At 35.8% G+C, this 22015-nt stretch overlaps 1 protein-coding gene across 5 annotated transcripts in view; it reads left to right on the plus strand.

The window, feature by feature from the left end:
• COL19A1 (collagen type XIX alpha 1 chain) overlaps positions 1–22015 on the plus strand; it is a 187436-nt gene that overhangs the window by 98271 nt on the left and 67150 nt on the right. For all 5 annotated transcript variants that reach the window (XM_042879227.1, XM_042879217.1, XM_042879207.1 and 2 more), the window contains 3 exons: positions 1994–2047; positions 2768–2803; positions 15744–15797. In XM_042879227.1, the coding sequence (XP_042735161.1) occupies positions 1994–2047; positions 2768–2803; positions 15744–15797 (144 nt within the window). The remainder of the gene's footprint in view (positions 1–1993; positions 2048–2767; positions 2804–15743; positions 15798–22015) is intronic.

Consider the following 22015-nt stretch of genomic DNA (forward strand, 5'->3'; position numbering starts at 1 on the left):
TGGCCTACTTGTTAAGTGTCTAATTATAATCTGTAGTGCTTGTACTGCCTACATTATTGTTGTTTGACTTTTAAGTAAAATCTTTCAACTGTTAGAGCTCTCACTGACTCACATCATCAGTGTTCTGTGCAGTGTCTCTAAAATAGTGATCCAAAAGAAGGTGCAGGAGAGACCTCTTGCCTTAAGCAGCTCCTCATAGGTTTTTCCAATATCAGAAGCAAAGTCATTCCTTACTTCAGAGTGATTTGAATTTGCTGAATGTATTTCAAAACCTCCCGCTCTTCCATATACTGCACAGATTATGAGGGATAAAATATTTCTTTCTAGTGTGCTTCTGGTGAGACATGTCAGTGAAATAGTTGTCTGCACTTGTGATACATAGGAGTAGATAATGTTTTCTGCTTTTCCAACTGAAAACAAAACTGGGGAGAGAGGTATGAAGGACTTGATTATTTTGGTAACTCCTTTTTCAAACTGGTAAAAAATAGTGTTGGAGTATGGGGCAGCTTCTCTGAGTTGCACTCTGTTGCAGTTCACCAGTTCAACATTGCTCATTGCAGCATAGAAACCACAGCACTTTGTCTGCCTTTACTTCTGGTATGGGGCTGACATTCTGCTTATATTTGTTGACCACGCAAGACACATACGTATTGACACTCGAGAACTTTGCATTTCTGCATGCTACTTGCTCTAATGGGGCACAATCAAAGTAGATAGTTTGGCTTTGTGTATTTAATTTTCTGTTGAAGATGTATGTCATCTTCAATCACTACTTCACTGTTCATAATCATAGAATGAATCATGTAGTCATAGAATGGCCTGGGTTGAAAAGGACTACAATGATCATCTAGTTTCAACCCCCCCTGCCACGGGAAGGGTTGCGAACCACTGGACTGGGCTCCCAAAGCCACATCCAGCCAGGCCTTGAATGCCTCCAGGGATGGGGCATCCACAACCTCCTTGGGCAACCTGTTCCAGTGCGTCACCACCCTCTGAGTGAAAAACTGCCTCCCAGTATCTAACCTAAATCTGTCCTGTCTCAGTTTAAAACCATTCCCCCTTGTCCTATCACTATCCACCTTCATAAACAGATGTACCGCCTCCTGTTCATATGATCCCTTTGAGTACTGGAAGGCCGCACTGAGGTCTCTCTAGAGCTTTCTCTTCTCTGAGCTAAACAAGCCCAGTTCTGTGGCCCTCTGATCATCTTAGTAGTCCTCCTGTGGACTTGTTCCAAGAGCTCTGCATCTTTCTCGTATTGAGGGCCCCAGACCTGGACACAGTGCTCCAGATGGGGCCTCAAAATAGCTGAGTAGAGGGGGAAAATGAAAATGAAGAATTCTGAGATTATATTATTATTAATTTCCTAATACTTTAAAGCCTATTTAGTTGAGCACTACTCCAAAAGTAGTGTCTCCTACTTCATTATTCATCCCATGATGTTAGAGGCAGAATTTGGTAGTATGACAGTAGAGGCTGAACCTTCCCAAAAATATTCCATTACATTCTGTTGCCATACAACAAGTGGCAGCAGAGGGGCAGTCTGGCAAAATGGCATCTGACACTGAAGTACATATGAAGCAAGGGTGTGATTGAATTCTTCCATAAGAAAAAAAATGGCACCTGCTCACAATCATCGATGCTTGCTGAACTTTTATGGAGACCAAACAGTGGATGTGAGCAGTAAGGTGGTGAGTGATATGTTTCAACAGTAGTGACAGCAAGTCACCTCCACTGCTGCAGATACTTGTGAGCATGGCATTCAGGCTCTTGTTCATTGCTGGCAAAAAATGATGACTCTGTTGAAAAACAGTGTTTTGTAACTCAGAATTCTGTCTATCTAGCAGTGCTATTGTGCTCTTTGTTTCCATTGTATTTTCCATGGAAATAAATAGGAAGAATTACTTTCAGAGCTGCTTATGTATATACTGGTTCACAGCAGTCCAACACTTTTCCATGGATGCTGACAAATATACGTTCTTTTTTCTCCCAGGGACTAAAAGGTGACCCTGGTAGTCCTGGTGTGGCTGGTCCTAAAGGAGAAAAGGTACTCATTTTTATTTCTAAGCTTATATTGATATGTGAGAGTGCATGATATTTCTTCAATAATGCACTGCCTTACCTAGGTGTGGTGAAACACTCATGCTGCCACTTGTCCACCTTAATGATTAAAGAATGTGAGTACTGATGAACTGTAAATACACAAGATGAACACTTTTTATCACTACAAAATGGACAGAATCTTCTTTTGAAAGCAATCCAGATCAGAAGCCTAAATTAGATGTTCTGAATTGCTCTCTTGGAGCTCTCTGATTTGTTTGCTGGATTGCAATTGAAGGTCTTACAGTGAAATTCAGAACTCAACAAGATAATTCTGTGAACGTTTTACATAGTCAGATGTCTTTATTATATGGGAGCAGTCACATTGACTTCAGAGGCCACCTTAAGCACGTAAGCATTAGCTTGTAATTTCACATACGCAAATGTCTCTGCAGGACTGCTTTTTTTTAACCGATTCATTTATGCAGAGGCCTGCCTATTTTTTTGTTTTGTTTTGTTTTTCTATTTAACTTGTGGTAAACTGTGTATACCTATGAAATTACTACCCCCAAAAAAATTCTTTACCCAAATATTATTGTAACAGAGAGCATGTTTGATAATTTTAGTGAATTTACTTATGCTATGATATGTATCCTCTAAAAATCTTAGAGGGTAAAAATTGGAACTAAAGAGACTGCTGGTTTATTCACTTTCCTGCTTTAACTAGGGGGAAGCAGGACCTCCAGGACCAACTGCCTTAAGTGTGAGTACACATAAAGCAATAACAGAAGAAATCACTCAGAAATGCTGCCGCTTTTAGCTTATTTGCCATTATTTAATTTAACAGTCCAGCCTCTCTACTGAGAATGTCTATGTGAATTGTGAAGCAGAAAAAAGGGAAATATATAAATGCAAAGAAAATAAGCACGTTTAAAATATCGTGTTTCCCAACAAATACTAGGGTAAATTTAGCTTATATTTTTCTGAAAACCATTTTTCAGTAAAAGTTTGGAAAACAAATGACATATAGGGATTTATTGTCAGAAAGTTAAGGGTGGAGAAGATGGATAGAGGTAAGGCAGTCACAGCTCCATGCCCCCAGGTCAGCTGGTAACTAGATTGAGCATGCAGTCCCAGTAGGCACATAAAAACACATATAATGCACATACATGTGTGGCCATGAAGGTCAGCACAGCTGGGCACTCAGCATTTCCACAAACAGCACCAGCAGCCTTATGCTGTTACCCCCTGACTGATTTATGATGGTAAATCGTAATAGTGGATAAACCGTGGTAGGGGGAAATACATACGTAATGTGCATATCTCCAGGAGATGGGCTGACACAGCCTACCCAGTAGCTGCCCCTAATTCTGGTCTCTACCCAGTTGCTAGCCCCCAGTCATTCCCTGCCTTTGTTTCTGCCATTAAACATCCCATATTAACTCTTGTGCAATCCCAAAATATTCTTCCACTGCATTCAGTTAATTATCCAATACCTGTACGTGGTAATGTCCCTCAGCATGATGAGTCCATCACATACAAGTTCTTCTTGCCTCATTGTATTCATGTTCTTCCCAACCTTTTTTAGCTGCCAACTATTATGTGTAAATGATTTTTGTCAACATATCATTCTTCTATGATCACATAATCTTGCCATTTGTATCTTAGTGTCTTCCCTTGTGAAGACAATGAGTCTTTAATTAGCTGCCATTAAAATACCATTTTCACCATTTCTTAGATTTTAAGTGATAAGGCAGTAATAACAGGAGTTCATGTATTCAAATGCTGTTGTAGAGGAGAGGGTGAAGTCTTCATTTTTTACTGCATATAGAGCAAAGTATTTTGAATCAGGAGTGCAATTTATCCCCTTAGGTGCAAACAAATGCCAAATTCTTTATTTGTGCATTGTTAGCCACTGTAGTTAGATAGTCCTTATATTAAATTAGTTAATTGCTTTCACCAGTTCTTGAGAAATGTAAATTATTCTTCATCTAGTACCATCCGTTTCAATTTCAAAGTATATTTTTTAAGTTTTGAATATTTGGTAAATACCTTCTTATCAAAACAAGACAAATAAAATACCATAGGAAGTCTACTGCAAACACAGAAATGTTTGAGAGTTCGTAGATTAACACTTGGAAGTTAACATTGGTGCTGTATAAGTCATTTTGAATTGATTCTTTCATGAAGCACATCATATGCTTTTTTTTTTTCATGCTGATACTGCTACTGATAATAAAAGTTAGTAAAATAATTTTAGTTAACAGCTTAATGGTACACTTTTTGAATTTTGATGATTGCAAAGTTCTTTTCATACAGAAAGTTGTTTGGAGTTTGTCATTGCAGAATTAGGTGTTTATATATCATGCTTTTGACATTTACGTAATCTTTGTGTCTTACATAATGACCAGATATGCATAGCAGCACAGACTGGAAAGAAAAAAGTGTAATGTTACAGTGATGGAAAGCCACTTAAAAGATTATTACACAGCACAGCATTTAAGTCATTTAGTTTCTTTTACTGTTTCTACATATTTCACAGCAGAAAAAAAAATGTGAAGTACCCTTTTTTCCTTGTTTATAGAAATAGTCCATATATCAGATTCTGGAAGTTTTGCAAATTCTACTACTAGCTCATTTATTAGCTTTATTGTAACTTACCAGAAAAAAAATTAAAGAGATCAGACGTGACAATTAGTTGACTTTCAAGAAACAAAAAAGATTTCTTGAGTAGGAATCTAACACAGTTTCTTTGCAAGGATCTGATATGTACTTGTGCAACAGAAAAGAAAATTTTGATGATTCCATGACCTGTATGTTGGTTGTACTCTGGCTAGATAGTGCCGTGGAGACAGTAGATGTTTTTAATTTTCTTGCAATGATTTGCGCCCCAAGAATGTATAGAGCCTAGCAAGAAATTATCCCTATTACTCTCCAGGGCATTTTGCTTTATAAAATAACAAATTCTGCCTCAATCCAAGTGATTTTACTCACAAACTGAAATGAGAAGGAAGCTCTCTGTAAGGTCAGTTCATTCAGGTGAAAGCAATGCAAAAGAGAGTGGCAGAAATGAAAATGAAGACAAAAACTCTTGAATTCCTAGCCTGTTATTCAACAGCAAATGTAGTTATTCCAGAGTCAGTATTTTGAACTACTTCTAAATAAACCTACATCCCAAATATACAACACAAGAGCTATCATTCATACCATTATTGATTAATCTGTACCTTTTCACTCTTGATATCCAAGACCATGGCTGCAAAGATTTCCTTTACATTGAAGAATGTAACTATGGACCCATACCATAAAAATATGCTTTTTCTAAGACTCCACAATTAAATGGTGTTATTTATTGTATTTGTTTTACATTGAATAAATCTAACTGTTCAATATCCTGACGCAGTTTAGTACTATGACCCAAGATCAGTTCTTAATGAAGCTCATGTCTCACTAGGGAGAAACAGCACCAGTTACAGTTGTGTTCTTCAGTCAAAATGTATGTTGAATTAGTGAACAGTGAAATATTTCTATTAAATAACTTTGATTCGAAGATCATTACTGAAATAGATTGAAGATTTTACTTCAAATAGATTCTTGCAGACCTCAAAGAGATCATTGAAATGGAATAGGATACTCTTGAGGATAAGACACAAGAAGAATTAATGATGCCTGTATGGTATTTTGAAACATTTCTTGTGTAACTGATGGAAAAGCAACTATACCTATTTTTGTAGCAGCACCTGAGTATGCTATCCCTGTTTCTAGAGGATGTGAATGCAAATAAGTCTATTGTCTCTGGTTCCAACTCTGTTCACTTGGCTTTCCTCAAAGATATATTCAGAGGTTAGTAGCACTGAAAAACAGAAACAGTTTTCAGATTGACTGAATTTGCACTTTCTGTGCATTTTGTAAAGTAGTGGACTGTCAAAGAATTACATTTCTTTGATTACAAAATGCTGTGCAAATGTTTCAGGTCAGTTGATTCTGGCATGGCAAGATGGCAGTGCATTGATACAGTCACTGATGTTTGTCTTCATATTTAGCATATGTTTTATTTTAATGTAAGTTAAACATTTAAATTTTAGAAAAGGATACGCAAGTCTTCAGGGAGATGGAAGTAACTGAAGCACTGAAACGTTTTTGTAGCTGTTAACTGACAGAAGGGATGAGACTGAGTATGAATTACTTTAGCAATCTGAAGACAGATTACAACACTTTGGGAATATATGGCCCAGCGGGAAGTCTTTCTCTCTTTGCCACTGTAAATACTCATGGGTTTCTATTGGCAAGAACTTAAGAAGATAAATGACATGAATTGTGGCAGCTAGGGGAAAATCCACTCTTCAGAGTTGTTTTACTTGTGTGACTTCTGTGTGGTCGTGACTTCTACAATATATGACCAGGAAAGGAAGATGTCTTGCTGAGAATAAGTAATAGGTCAGATAATATCAAGGTTCATATGTCAGTGAACAAAAACTCTGTCAAGACCATTCATGTTGTTACAGCCAAAACATTACATCAGTGTTTCAGTTATGAATCTTGTTAAATCAAAGTTATAAAATGTTCCATTTGTTTCTCTCATCTGTCATAAACATATGAACCGTATCATTATCATAATTTTAACATTTTGTTATTTTAAAATTATTTCTTTTTATCAAAATGAAAATGAATTATTTTGTTGTGGGGAGGGAAGGAAGAGAGGTGAAAATAATGTTGTATTAACACTGTTACAGCTAACTCTAAAATGCACTGGGACATGGAGGGAGGAAATACTCAAAAGGATTTGGATTTGGTCAAGCTGGAATGCAGGGCCTGGGTCATCTGCCTTCCAGAGCATCACAAGGACATTACAGAGCTCTGCTGCCCTGTGCAGCTCTACTATTTGTATGTATTTTCATAGAAATCACCTAGCAGTGAAACAAGCTGGGCAAATATTCTTGCTGATCTAAGCTGGAACCAGAATGCCCGCAGTGCTGTGCAGGGCTGGAGCGTTCTCCCTCACACAGACCTTCTCTGTAGTCCTGTCCTCATCATGAGCAGCATGAGCTTTACAAAAAGGCTGAGAATGCTTTACTGAAGTGATTCCCAAGTAGCTAGATGGTAGTCCTGGGGTCTACATGAAGTTGTCTATAGTTCATCTACAGAAGTCTGTAGTCAGAGGTAGCAGGAATAGTGAAAGTCTAAGTGATATGAGTCTAAAGGTCTTTAGACCCTGTGTCTAAAACGTCTTGGGAAATCCTGAGGAGAAATCCTGTTGGAAGCATAGTAAGACTTCTCTGCCGTCCAACATGAGAACATGCGGAAGATAATGAAATTATCAGTTCATTGAGGAAAAATCTGGCAGTATTTTTTAAAAGTTTGATTGACAGGTGTAGCAATTGTAGCTTCTCAAATGAATGAGGGCTACTCCACTTTAGTATATATGGCAGAGTTTGTAAATACTCAACAAATGTAAAAACCTGACAAGTGAATGAGCGTAAAACAAGCTATGAAACAGGAAATAATACTGTGGCTTTTAAGAAGCAAAAATTATGTTATCAGTTTCAAGGAGGAATTTCATGGATCAAAAGTTCGTTGCTCTGAAAAATACACTTAGAGCTGACCAAATTTGGTTAATGTCATTTACCAGTAAATCTCTACCAAAATCAAAGTTTGTGCATCAAATAAAATTTCTTCTTTACGATAGCAGGAATTCAGAATTGAGATTTTTGCCTGACTGTTTCTATGGTTAGTAGGATTGGGATTAGATTTACAGCCCATGTGTTTCAGTATGTTTTTTTAAGGCAGATATGGAAGCTCATTAATGCAATTTCTTCATTCTGGCATGATGATGTAGAGAAGAAGGAACCAGCACTGTAGTGCAAAATATGCTTAGCTGCAAAAAATAAGAATAATAAAGTAGAGGCTTTACTAGAATCTTACTGAAAGCAGAAATCACAGGAAGTTTTAAGTTTATTTGATTCATGCATTATAAATACAAATACATTTTAATGACTTAGATTACTAATTGCAACACATGTATTTAAGTACTTTCAGTAAGGATTTAACTTTGCATATGCTTCCAAGAAATGAATTAACATTACATAAGTTGAGATATATATTTATCTGACTAGTTCTGGTAGTAGTTTTATAGGAGTAGTCCAAAGTCATGATTGAGTCTCACCCTTTATTTGTGATTACATTTATTTCTGTGGTATTTTATTTTTTTGTGGTGATGTATAAATACTAGATCTCTCTTCTTTAGTATTTTAAAATTTATTATGGAGCAACTTGGGAATACATTTTGAATTTTTCTCCATAATTATACCCACTTCATGTGGATATAATTCAGGAATATGTTTATTTTCTCTAAGTTCTCTGATAAATTGTACCATAATAATGGATTCTTCAGAGAATAAAAAGCAGGGACCATACTATTTTGCTGGTCAGTCTCGTCAAATTGTGGCATTTGGTTTGAGAAGCTAGTGGCTGTCTTCTGAAATGACACAGCTGGCTAAGCAGCTCCCTCTTTCTGTTATCCACAGCTTAAGTGTGTGCATGTCGTGTCAGAGAAGTGACAGGTGAGGGAAGGTAGTGCAGCAGTCTCTTGTAAAATATATTATAACTATTTCTCTTGACACTCGATATGCTGCTTTTAGTTCCTGAGGAAAACGAATGTCCGTCTGTACGTTCCTGTGAACCTATCCCTTTCAAGAGTTATGAAACAGTCGTCCAGATGGCACCAAGTGTTTACGCAGAAGCCAAGGCTTAAGTCGACCACAGACAGAAGTACCCGAGACTTGCTTACTAAACAGATAGTTGGAATGTTGGCTTCCGAGGCTGGTTAAATCGAGCTGAAGGGAGCTGGCGTACAAGCACGGCATGGAGCTGTCTGCAGGGTGCAGGTTAGGTTCAGGCCCAGGCAAGTACTGTGGTCACTTTCAACTATTTCCTTGGTAAACAAACAACAGTGACTGATTGCTCATCTTCTCTTTTGTAGCTTCTGTGATTATTTGTGTAAAGCTAAAATTGTAATTCATTTTTTCCTAGTAAAATATTTTCTAGCAAATACCTACACAAATTCGTTTATAGTTGTTTGGCTTCTGCAGGCGTAATGTACTGTTTTTGCTGTTGTAATTGGCTGCAGTGTTTCAGGTGATTCTTTTTGAAAATTCATGTACCAAATTTTGCTTATCTTGACTTCTGCAATTCATTCATCTCCTGTGGATGACTTGTGTTACTTGAGAAGGGACAAAGACTCATACCCAATAGGTGTCTCTATTATTATCCTCTCATTCTTTTCAGGTAATGTTATAAGCTTAAGGGAAACTTTACTTTGTACAGTTTTGACTTATTTAATTAAATTTATTTACTTTTAAATTAATTTTTAATTACTTTGTAATTAAATAAGGTATAGACAGGTTTTTTTCATGAATGTGATCTATATGTCTTTCCTTAGAGGAATGATTAGAGAATAGTCTCATATGCTTTTCTATTCACAGCAGGCATCAATGCAAAGAGTAATTTCAAATTACTTTTCAGGATTTTAAATGATTTCTTTTCTAGATTTGGGCAGATAAGCCCAAGTCTATTAAAAGTACTGGGTTCATGAAGTGTGAGGTTCTGTGAGATTAGACTTCCAACCTTCCTTTGAAATGATCATTTCTGAAGCAAAGTAAATTTCAAGGGAAGTTTCCAGAGAATTACAGAAGTGATCAAACATCAAGAGTAATGAAATCAATGAGAATCCATTTTCTGTTTGAATCAGTAATCAATTATCATGAAAATATGTCTAAACATGTTTTCTTGCAGTCTGAAATATTTACTCTAAATACTGTCTCCTTTCCCACAGAAGTAAGTAGATTGGTGGCAGTTCTGACAGAAAAAAATAAATAAAAATGGGTTCTATCTCATGTTGAACTTGAGAGCAAAGTAGCAGGATTACTGCAGAAGCAGTAACAGGCTAAAATTGAGGTTGGAATGTTTCAGCTTGCCAACCCAACTTACTTCAGTAAGAACATGAGGGAGGTTGCATTTGCAAATGTTGATGATGATAGGGGTATTTGAAGTAAGTGACAGTCTTATTTTCCTCGCCAAAATGATAATGCAGTAACAAATTAATCATCCATTTGAGAATTTCTTGTACCATCTTTCTAATTTTAGCAAAACTTTGTATACAGTAATGTCTGCTATCTTGCTCTGTGGATTTCGGTGTAGGCAATCCTGTGGATGAGAGAAAACCACCACAGCTGAATTTTAAGATCTCTCTCTTCCTCATGCTTTTTGATCTTCTCTAAGGTAGAAAAGTGGGACAGTGACAGAAAATAGTTTATCTGGGAAACTAATAGTTTAGCCATTTGGACTGTTGGGAAGGTGTTTATATTTCAACTCTTGTGCTTACTGAGAGCAGTAGCCCATTCTTTCAAGAGGAAAGTGATTTTCCCACTACATATCAGAGTAGCAAGCCAAGGAGGAAAATACCTTCAAAATAGCTTAGCAGGGCCACAGTGAAAATCATGAGCTGTGGAGTAGATTTGTTGGCTGCTAATACCTCCAGATCCATAGGTGATTAAGATGTAGTTGAATTGTATCTTTGCATGAATGCAGCAAAAGCAATAACATCCTTCGGAAGAGGATGTCAGGGAGGAGGATTTACAGAGGGAGTGGTGAGGTGCTAGAACAAACTGCGCAGAGAGGCTGTGGATGCTCCATCTCTGGATGAGGTTGGATGGGGCCCTCGGCAGTCTGGTCTAGTACCAGATCTGGAGGTTCTTGCATGTGGCAGGGAGGTTGGAACTCGATGATCCTTGGGATCCCTTCCAACCCAAGCCATTCTGTGATTCTGTGATCCTAAAAGCAGTATTTGGCAGGTGACCAATGCTTTTTGGTTATTTCAGACTGCAGGAGTTTACTACAATCACACATTCAGTTACTTAAAAAGTCAAATTGGTGGTCTCTTACTGTATTGATTTGTGATTTCATACTGCTCTACTTCTTAATTTTAAAAGGGATCATTATATATCTAAATCCATCAGAATGACAGCCTTTCTATATCCTAGTGAGAACTGTGTGTTGAAGAATTAGGTCAAGTCTCTGCCGTGGGAATTGCCTACTGACTTGCTTGTAAAAATAAATAAATAAAAATTCTATTGTTGATTTTATTTCAGCAGAACTATACCAACTATGGTTGCCAAATAATGTCTATTATAGCTAAGTCTTTTTAAAGTAGCAAGATTTTTCATTACAAAAGCTCACATATTCAAATGTCAATAAATGAGTCATTCTTACATTGCCTCATGTTTCTTCTGCATACCTAATTCAGGCTTTGTGTCTTTGCTTGACTTGTCTCATGCACTTTCTCCCTGTCTAGCAGCTTTTATTACATAAAAATTAGGTTATATGTTTGCTGAAGTACATAGCAAGGAAGAAAAAATGGATGAAAGCTGTTTGTGTACACAAGACAGAAAGTCTATAAAGGTCTATAATGAGCTATCATTTTTTGTGCCATGATTAGACCTTTCTTATTATTGTTAGTATTTGTATAGTATTTTTAGTTTTTAAGGAGAAAGAAAAGCTGCTATGCACATAAATCTGTTTCTGCAGCCCTACCTAAGAGTGCATGAGATAGCTGTATAGCCTGCTTCAGAAACAATCAGCTACATTTTGAGACAACTTTCAGAATAGCAAAAATACACTGGCTTGTGAAATATTTTTACAGTATTCTTTTGGTATCAGTCATAAGCTTCCAGGGGAAGTAATAAATATGACAACTTCAATTTCACTCTTCTGCTTCAGCTGTTCCATTTTGTTTTGGTTTTCAATTCACCAGGAGAACATGGTAAAAACTTTGCTTTTATTCAGCGTATTTTTAGGTTAGGCAGTTACTCTGAGCAGTTAAGTATATCAATTAAGATTCCACCATATATCTCTGTAGAAATATGTCTTGATATACCAGGTATTTTAACATGTTTTTGTACCTGCATGGTCACATGGCAGGATTTTAGTTTTGTGATGAGCAATTTCTTGGTTACGTGCCATTTGTTACATTTTAAACTGATACCTTGTGAAACTTAAAATTGCTTAATTGTCTGAACTTACTAGCTGATTTTTCTATCACTTCTAAACATATTTTTTCTTCTACTATCTCAAGGTTAATAATTCTCATTAGTTTTATCTTCCATTACTGGCCAAAAAAACTGTCTTAAATGCTAGTTCTTACAGACATTTTTTATTAAATGTTGGTTGTTTTAACAGTTCTTTTATTTTATGGTATAATTTTTTAAGTACACAAGTTTTCCTCTCTTCTGTTGACTAAACCTTTATCTGTTTTGATCTTTTTGTTTAAAGGCCATTTTTCTGTGGGCTTGTGCTTTACACATTACTTGTTTTTTCTTTAGCTTTACAACCAACATGTTTTCCTTTGCCAATGTTTGCCATAGATCTAGCTCTTATAAAGAAATCCACAAATTTCCATTCTTAACTTCATTTCCAGGATCATGGAATCATAGAATGGCCTGGGTTGAAAAGGACCTCAAAGATCATCTAGTTTCAACCCCCCTGCCATGGGCAAGGTTGCCAGTCACTAGAGCAGGCTGCCCAGAGCCATAGGATCTTGTATAATTCCTTAAAGTCTGGTAGTATATCACGTTTTATCTTTTGTAGCTATTTTTACTCATTATAGTGGATTTTATGAGTTCACAGAATCACAATCAGTACCTTGAGTTGGAAAGGGCCCAAAAGGATCAGAGATCAGAGATTGATCAGGGTGCAACTGGCCCATTGGGCTGCCAGAAAAGATTTTCAGGTGCATCTGAGTCCACTCTAGTTTATTGGTTGTTGTGTTTTTGGTGGATTTTTTTCCCCTCAAGGCTTAATGTTTGAGACATTTCCACTCCATGTTCTTTAAGCTTCTTCAGACAGACAACTCCAAGAGACTTTTGTGGTCAACGAAAGGTACAGGCCCTATAGATTGCATATATTTAGTTTATTTCTCAATGAAATAGTTGAAAGGACAGCATCTTCTGACCTCAGTGGTGGCCGGAGTCAGGAGAAAGAATGTGTTTTAGGCCATCTGTAAGTACGCATTATATTTTCCTGCCAGCCTGATGCCACTGGAATGCTACTGTTTTCCTGTCTCCCTTTATGCCTTGTACACCTCATTGCCATACCCGTTCTGTTACCAGTGCAGTACTATTAGATTGAAAACTGATACATAATGTATCATTTTAATTACTTTGGATGTTGTCCCACACAATCAAAGCATGTCCTTTGAGGCCACATGACAATATATAACCTATCCCTTTCTGTCTGCAATGAGATCCTCTGATAAAGTTTGTTGACTGTCTATGCTCCCTGTAATTTGAGGGAGTGGAGAATATGTCCTTTAGTGTTCAGAGGGAGGTACCCAGAAGTTGAAGAGGATAAAGATCTAAATAGAAACTGCTCTGCCTTCATAAAAATTGTATTTTTCTGTGCTAAACTGTTAAATTCATTGCCAAGTTTCTTAGGAATTTAGCAAGGTTTTTTATTCATCCCATTAGAGAGATTTCACTGTTGAGAAATTTTATTTTCATTCCTTCTGTGGGTTTCTTCTTCAGTTACATTTCCAGGATCTCATCCAATGAATGCTGAATGCTAAGCATTGCTAAGACATTACCATTGCTAAGTTATTGCAGCTTTACAGCCATTGCCAATATTGTCCTATCACTTTTTAAGCCAAAGATCCCACTGAAGGTAGTGTGAACTTTTACCTCAGATTCAATGTCAGGATATGGCTCCTTGTACAGAGTAGTCCTCCCTGCCTTCTTACCAATTGTAAGCAGATCTCCTCCCTTTCCTTGCAGATAAACCTTTTTATCTGGTTCCTTTTTTTATTACGATAATATTGTAGAAAGAAGAAAAAGAATTAAAGTAGGCCTAGAACAAAAATGTTGGCTGTTAATTATCATTATAGTGCAGTTATATTGTTGTATAATTCTTATTCCCTTGGAACCTTATTGTACAGATATGTGAGGCTCATTATTTCCTCCTTCATAAAACTGACATTGCAGGCTTTCATTTCATTCCCCTACATAAAATTGCCACTAAAAGTGAAGTACTAACAAAACAGAACTTCACCTCTTCCTGAATTCCCAGAATTTCTCTGCAAAACAGAATATTGCTAATAGTTGGTAGGAAGAATTCTCAGCAAATTTTTAAACTACCTTCAGGAGACAGTAGAAGAGGCTTACAGAGTTCATTCATGGATTGCTGTATGTGTTTGTGCCTGTGTAAGGTACATTGCTGTATTTAATTTGCTGGGATTTGGACACAAAATTGTCTTGCATTTTACTTCCATAAACTTTTAGGAAGTAGCATGCATAAATTTTGTAAAAGATTCAAAAACCTTTTCTTGTTTCTATTATACAGAATTGAAATAATGACTTCAGTGTTTGAGAGTAAAGATAAGAAATAACTCTTGAATAGACTGCTTTCATTTATGACTGATGTCAGCCTTCCTTCAGATTGGCTGAAAATATCCTTTAAAGTGTTATAAGCTAGCAACTTTTCCATGTCCACTTTCGCAAGTTTATTTTTAGAGATCATAAATTAAATTCTCTAATTCTTTCCTAGAACTCTGGGAATTTTTTAAAGTTATGATAATTACAGGACTTCAGAATTTGGCCAAGCATACAAATATTAAAATATTTCAACTTGAAGTATATTGAAGCAATACACAAGCAATAGTAATTTAAATAGTTAAGAAAATCTTGATTTTTTGATACCCTATAAGAATAGGCAATATTAAATTCAATTTTCTTTAAATTATAGGACGTATATATGTTCAGTGCTCTTTGCTGATTACATTGAAATTCATTTCATATTTCTTGTTGCTATAATGGAAATTGGATAGTTTCCTTGAAGTCATTAAAAAAAAAAAAAAAAAAAAAAAAAGTTCCAAGGTGACTCATAAATTAAGAGAAGGGGCAGCCTTCTAAGCACAAAGCTGTTATGAGAAGACTTTATGATTATATTGTACACTAATCAGATACAAAATTAAAACCCTCATTCCTCAGAAGCAGCCTGTGATTGTAACTGCAGTCACTCTTGCATGCTCTTGCACTGAGTTTGGATGGAAGGCTCAGATGTTGAGAGTATATTCAAAATACCCCAAACTCCTGCACCTGGTCTAAGGAGAGGGAAAGACAGAGTGGCTCTGAATGATTTGAAAAGCCCAGCCCAGGCACACAGAGGAAACTACATAGAACTGATTCTTACAATAAAGAAAGCATAAGGCCGCCTGCTATATTTAGTCCCTTTCCCTCCCCTCCTTTCCCTTCCCCCACTTCCAGTGCCTGCGTGTGAATTTGAGTTATAAAGCTGTCACTGACTTAATATAGGTGGTTTGCTTTCTTATAGCATCCTAACTCCACCAAATAAATAGATCTTCATGCAAAACAGTAGATAACTGTGCTTACAATTTTGCTTAAGTAATGTTGATTTACCTCCTTGTTTTCAAATGATTTTATATGGGGGAATATGATTAATAATTACTGTTGCATTTTTTTCCTCACACCTGAATGCAACCTTCCATGAAAGAAGTTATTACAAATAATTTGTTTTTATTATTACAAACAAATGCTTTGTATTGACATCTGGCTCTTTGGTTTAGTCTTGCTAGTATTAAATAATAGACAAAGAAAATAACAGTGAATGTTATATTTGTTTAATGTTTGCATTTTCAGGGTTTGCCAGGGCTGGAGGGTCCCCAAGGTCCACCTGGCAAAGAAGGTCAAAGGGTGAGTAAACTCTGTGAACAACTGTTGTGTGTGCTTACTGACTTTGATGTGTGACTTCTTTCTAAGCACTGATAAAAAATTGAAAGGTAGCAGCTGAGTATGAAGCATGCTGACAGTGAACTGAGCTTTGACATTTCAGGTTTCTCTTCAGTTGAAGGAGATTTAACAATTTAAACCATAGACAACGTTTTAATGACTGACAGTACCGAGGTGGATATTGTCATTGTGCAACATTTCCACTGGAATTTTAAGTGCAAGATTATTAGTGTTTCTCAGGAGTTTTAGTTTTATTGTAGGAATAGACCATGTCTTACTACTTGTAAGGTATATGCATTTAGGGTATTACCTACGACATTAGAAACCAGAACTAATGACCCAAGTTTTGTTGTAGATGCCATTGCACCAGTGTCCCTGCCAAGCATAAATATATATTTGTATATATATTAAAAAAAAAAAAAAAAAAAAAAGATGCTATGAGCTAGAAAAGCAACACAATGTTATACTCATTAAATAAATGTTTGGTTATTGAGAATTTTATTATAATGAAGTAATTGACGGATTTATATGTGTATGTTATGCATTTCTTTCCCGTACTTACTGACTTGGGTATTTCAGTGAAACAGATAATGAATATTTATGATGCTAATATATGAAGAAATTATTTGGTCTTGAGAGTTTATAAATCTCTTCTGCTCCTAAAAGTTTGTGAAAATATTTAATTTTGGTATCATAATATTTAGTATTTCAGTTATCTAAAGTGGAAGGTTTTAATATCATTCATCATTGACCTTAGTCAAACACAATGAATTATTAAAGGATAGCTTAATAATTCTAGTAATAGTAATAATAATGTAAGACCAGTTCTTGAAGAGAGAGTTTTGAGACCTACAGACCATTACTCAAATTTTTGCCTCACTATTTTCTTTAATTTATAAAAATAGTACTGACTTTCTCTTAAGTTAAACATGAAGTTGAAAGCTGAGGTTATTTACACTTCAAAGTAAGACTAGTGAATCCTCTCAGAAAAAGTTAACAGAGTAAGGTAGATTAAAAACTTACATGGCAAATATAAACATGGGATTATGGGTTTTTATTAAGGATTTTATAATTTCTACAAGTCTTACTGTTACCCAGTTAGATATTCAGAATACTAGGAAGATACAGATAGTCAGTTTTATCATGCGTTAGCATGTTTTTATGTGGAGTGTTGAATCTTCAGATATGCAGTTTACTGCTTCTCATTTAGGAACAGTTACAAATATAACTGTTTTTTAGAGGCATTTCTGTTCGAATTTTTCTTTTTTTTTTTTTTTTGGGCCGGGTTCATACTAATACAAATTTATTTTTTTTTTTTTAATTTTTTACAAATTAATTTTAATTTTTTTTTTTTTTTTTTTTTTTTTTTTTTCTCTCAGTGGAAACTAGCGGGTTGGTAAATTTATCATGGCTATTTCCCATCCACACATAAAATTTAACTGCTATCTCACTTCAGTAGATGTAAAATCAGGAGTGATGATTGTTTTATAATCTAAGCCACCACACAATTGCTTTGATCCAAATAATAGGAGCTGTAGACTTCAGAATCTCAGCATCCATCCTTATCTTACTGCACGTGAGATAGTCACAAGACTCAGTCTGCTGATCACCCCCACCCAACCATTAATAACAGTTTGCAATTTTCATTCAATTCCCGTGTACATTTGCATTTCCAATAAGTCAAATTACACTGTAACATACTGTTTGTACCAAGAACTTTGCTCTATTTAATGCCAAACAGGACAGCACATATCTAATGGCTATTAAATATTCCTTGTTATTTAATTATAGATGTCATGTTTCTCTGTTCTGCTTCCAGCAGATACTCCAATTCTTTCACATTATATGAAGAACTGGTTTAGTCATAGGCTCTCTTTTGAACATTAAAGCAAAAAATGTAACACTTGATTTTTTTTCAACATTTTGTTCATTTTTAAAGATGTGGTTGTGTCCATTTTATGGGCTACAAACTAAAACATATTAGGGATAAATCATGCATTTCAAAACATTTAAAAATAAATATGTTTGAGTGCCAAACTTTGAGAACCTGAACTTCTTACACTTTCCAGTTTCATTGTACATTGTCATACTCAGTTTTAATTCCCAGTTCAGCAATATTTTTAAATGCTCAGTTCTTTTGCAAATTAAGCTACTATTAATAGCAAATTGAGAATCATTAAGCGTGTGTGCTGGAGATCATTGACTACTTAGAAGGATCTAAGGAACTGAGGAAAATTAACATTATTGATAATTATACGTCAAAAACTCAAAGAAACGTGTAAAAGATCCATGACAGAGCTGGTGCTTTAGGTAAGCAACTGAGGCTTGTAGACAGTGGTACAAACATAGCTCAGCAATGGAATTTAATGATAGAAGTGTGCAAAATACCTTCTGTCAAGTTCTTTTCTCTGGATGCTTTCAAGGTATCCCAAAAGATGAAGGAGTTTGCAGAAGGTGGTGTACACTAATATAATATGTTTACAGAAATGAAGCATAGAGAGATCATTTAGAATGGGGGAGGTGGGAACCTGAAAGCTCTTTGTGGTCGCTTAAGAAAAAACTCCAAACACACTGAAAATTTGAAGTGGTACAGCCATGAAAAACTAGTGCAATAATAAATAAAGATTGGATTTGTTTGCATATTATTTCTTTGCTTTAGTAGAAATATATATATATATATTTTCTCAGTAAAAGAACTCAAAAGAACACAAAAGAACTGGAAGTCTAGTATTTTTAAATTTATTAATTATTATTAGTATTAGTTATGTTTATAAGAGTAAATTTGTTACTTCCCATTCTTTTTCCACAAACTGGGACCTTCTCGCATCTCCTTTGTTATACCTGTTCCTTCAGCCTCTACTTTTCCCTTTACCAAAACCAATAACATGTCCTTCATGTTTCAGTTCCAGGATTTTCTTAAATTTCCCTTCCCTTTCCCACTGCTTTTAAAGCAGCTCATGTGGACCTTCTCATTTCCTCTGTGAGCTGAATTATATGGTACTGTGTGCATGTATTTTAAGTATATTTCATGTTCTTCTGTCCAATAATGTAAAAATAAAAATAAAATCATGGAAGAACAATTATTTGACAGTAAATATAGTGGAAAGAAACTGCAAAATTGAAGCAGAGGTGCAAAATCTATTTATGATGAGGATCTGAAATAGATAGATCTTATCTCTACGATATTGTCCATCTTCACTTCACTTGAATCTGTAAGGTGCTTTCAAATTCAAGCAAACCATTATCAATTTGAAGTGTGGGGTTTTTGTCACCAGTGATTCAAGTGTTTGTATTTCTTTCTAAATAATGTTGCCATAGAAACCAAACTGCATAATAAAAAGGGAAGATGTTAAGCATTACTGAGTTTGAGGTTGTCAGATCATTAGTCTTTGCAGTAAAATGTAACACAAGGTCCATTTATATTTGAGGTGCATAGTTTAAGCCTAGCTAATGAACTTTCCTAGGGGAGGGTCTAGTTTGATCATGGAGTAGACACTAAGTGAAAGAACAAAAAAAAAGATGGATTTTCTACTGATTTTTTTTTTTTTTTTGGAGAACTGAAATATTTCATTTTTAGTATCTTATTCTGAAAAATCATTCTCATTCATTGTATTCTCCAAATTTATGTTTCTGCCCTTCTTTAGTATTCAAGGTGCATTTTCAAATCTGATCAGTTACAAAACTGGTTTTTTCCTCAAAAATTGCTGTTTCTAAGTTGTGCTGTTTCTAGCATTTTTCATGTTTTCTAGAATTTAGTAACAAAAAATACTTGTAAATGTTTCTTGCCTGTTATTTTACTTACTAATTTTCATCTTATAAATTATTTTGAGTTAACCCAAGTTAACATCAACAGTCATCACAAACTTTTGCAGTTCTTGTGAAAAGGCCAGTAGATCTCTTTGCTGTACCACTAGTAACTTTAGATGTGTTTTTTGTTTTTTTCTGTAACTTTAACAAAGTGATTTGTGTTAGTTAGGAGGCCTTGCTAAGGAAGAGACTTCATTTGTAGCTCTGGTCACTGGCAGAATTGGACAATAGATTCAATTTCCTCTTCATTTTTCAGTCTCCCTTTTGTTGCTTTCAGGAACTAGGAGTAGCACATTACTGCTACAGCAACTTGATAGTATTACACCATCACTCAAATTACATGAGCAGCTTCAGAAAGCAGTCACGTGTTACTCAGAAAAGTCCCTCACCAAGAAAAAAATAGAAAGTATGAATGCTATCCTAGCATCGCTTGGAATTTAAACAGTGGAGAACAAACACCATATACTTCTGACCTCCTGCATTAAGCAGCACATCATTATTTCTCTCAATAAGCCTGCACTTTGGCTAGGTGTTTCTTTCACAGAAGCATAGTTTCCACTTGAAAGACATCAACAATAGACTTCATAGGTCTGCTTGATTATTCCAGTGTTACCTGAAATTTCAAAAAATTATTCTTTACCCTTGAGCTTGTAGCTTGATCTTCCAAAAAATAGTCTTTGTCATGTCTGCATTAAAGAGATGTTTAAAGATATTTTCTGTGTAATCAAATCACCATTCCATTTATTTTTGAGAAAACAAAGCTTCTTTAGCACCCCATGTAAGGAATTTTCTTTAGTCTCCAAATAATTTTGACATGTTGCTGTACTTTCTTTAAAGTTTCTACATTTGTAAATATAGACTAGGGAGTCATGTATAGTCCATCTTCCATGTTAAGTATAATGAAATGTATATTTGCAAAATATAAAGACAGAGGTGTTACAAATTAACGTTTAACTTCAGTTGGGTATCTTGGTGGCACTAATTTTCCCTGAACTTTATGCATTTAATTTTTTTTTTTTTCTGAAAGTGATTTTTTTTAATATAATACATTAATTCCAAAAATTCTCTTAATGGAAAACATAAATGCAACTTTGTCAGACAGCTATAATTTGAAATCCAGAAATTGTCATTTTTCATTTTCATATGTGGGAGCCAGGACTAAAATATAACTAACAGGCACAGCAGCTCATGAAGCAGTTTCTGTGCTCTGCTTTTTTGAGATCTACTTGATGTCTTCCTGAGCTTTTAGAATCTGGAGATTTCTGGCAAGTGACTAGCAAACTTTCCTTGCCCAACATACACTTACTTAGATGATGGCCAGAGGTCATATGACCCAAGTAGTGTTGAAGAAGCTGTTGCTTTGCTGTCAGTTTCTTGGACGCAAGCAGCTTCAGGAGGATGCAACTCAGTGAACCTTGGGGTGGAAAGGATGCCTGGGACCTCTCACTGAATCTGGGACATGCTGCAGAACTGTGCCATCCAGTGAAAAAGCTGTGGGACAAGGTCAACAGACTGCACAGCATCAGTTTTTATGAGTAAAACCAGCCTTGAGGAATCCCAGCTCCTGAAAGCAAAAGGAGTGTCTGGAGGAAGACTTCCCCAGTCTGAGGATAGCACTTAAGCAAAGTGAATGTAACTAGTGTTTGAAGGTTGCACACACGTGTTGAGTGCTGGCTGATGTCATTGTAAGGTGACTCTTGATTGTCTTTGAATGTCAGCTGGGAGAGGTTCCTGAAGACTGAGAACAAAAATATCACTTGTATCTTCACAAAGCATAAGAAAGATCCAGGTATCTGCAGGCATGATGTGATGAAGGAAATCCTCCTAGAAAACATTTTCAAACACATGAAGGACAAGTAGGTGACTGAGAGTAGTCCATGTGGATTTGAGAAGAGGAAATAGTGCTTAGCAATCCTATTGTTTTCTACAGTTAGGTGATTAGTTTGATGAATGGGAGGATAGTGTGTGTTGTTGCTATCAAGTAAAAATTTTGATGTCTTCTTCCATATCTTCATTATAGACAAGGTGACAAAGTACAGGTTAGATAAGGGGAGCAGCAATGATTTTGGAAAACCAGGGGAATAACTGGCCCCTGGGACTTGTGATCAGTGCCACAAAGTCCAGTCAGAGGTAAGTCGATAATGGTATACCCCAGGGCTCAATATTGGAGCCAGTGTCTTCATTAGGACATTCATTAAGAGAATGGAGTAGAGCATATCTTAGCAAGTTGACGGAGAACTGGATAAAAATAAATTATCTGAAGTTTAATAAATCTTGCATCTGGAGAATAAAAACCCATGGCATCAGGACTCACTAATTCCAAACTGCTGGACAAGCAGATTATGAATCAGCAATCCACCTACATGTCAAAAAAG

The sequence above is a fragment of the Lagopus leucura genome, unplaced genomic scaffold (assembly GCF_019238085.1).
Source record: "Lagopus leucura isolate 7727_CA_CO unplaced genomic scaffold, USGS_WTPT01 Super-Scaffold_73, whole genome shotgun sequence".
NCBI lineage: Eukaryota > Metazoa > Chordata > Aves > Galliformes > Phasianidae > Lagopus > Lagopus leucura.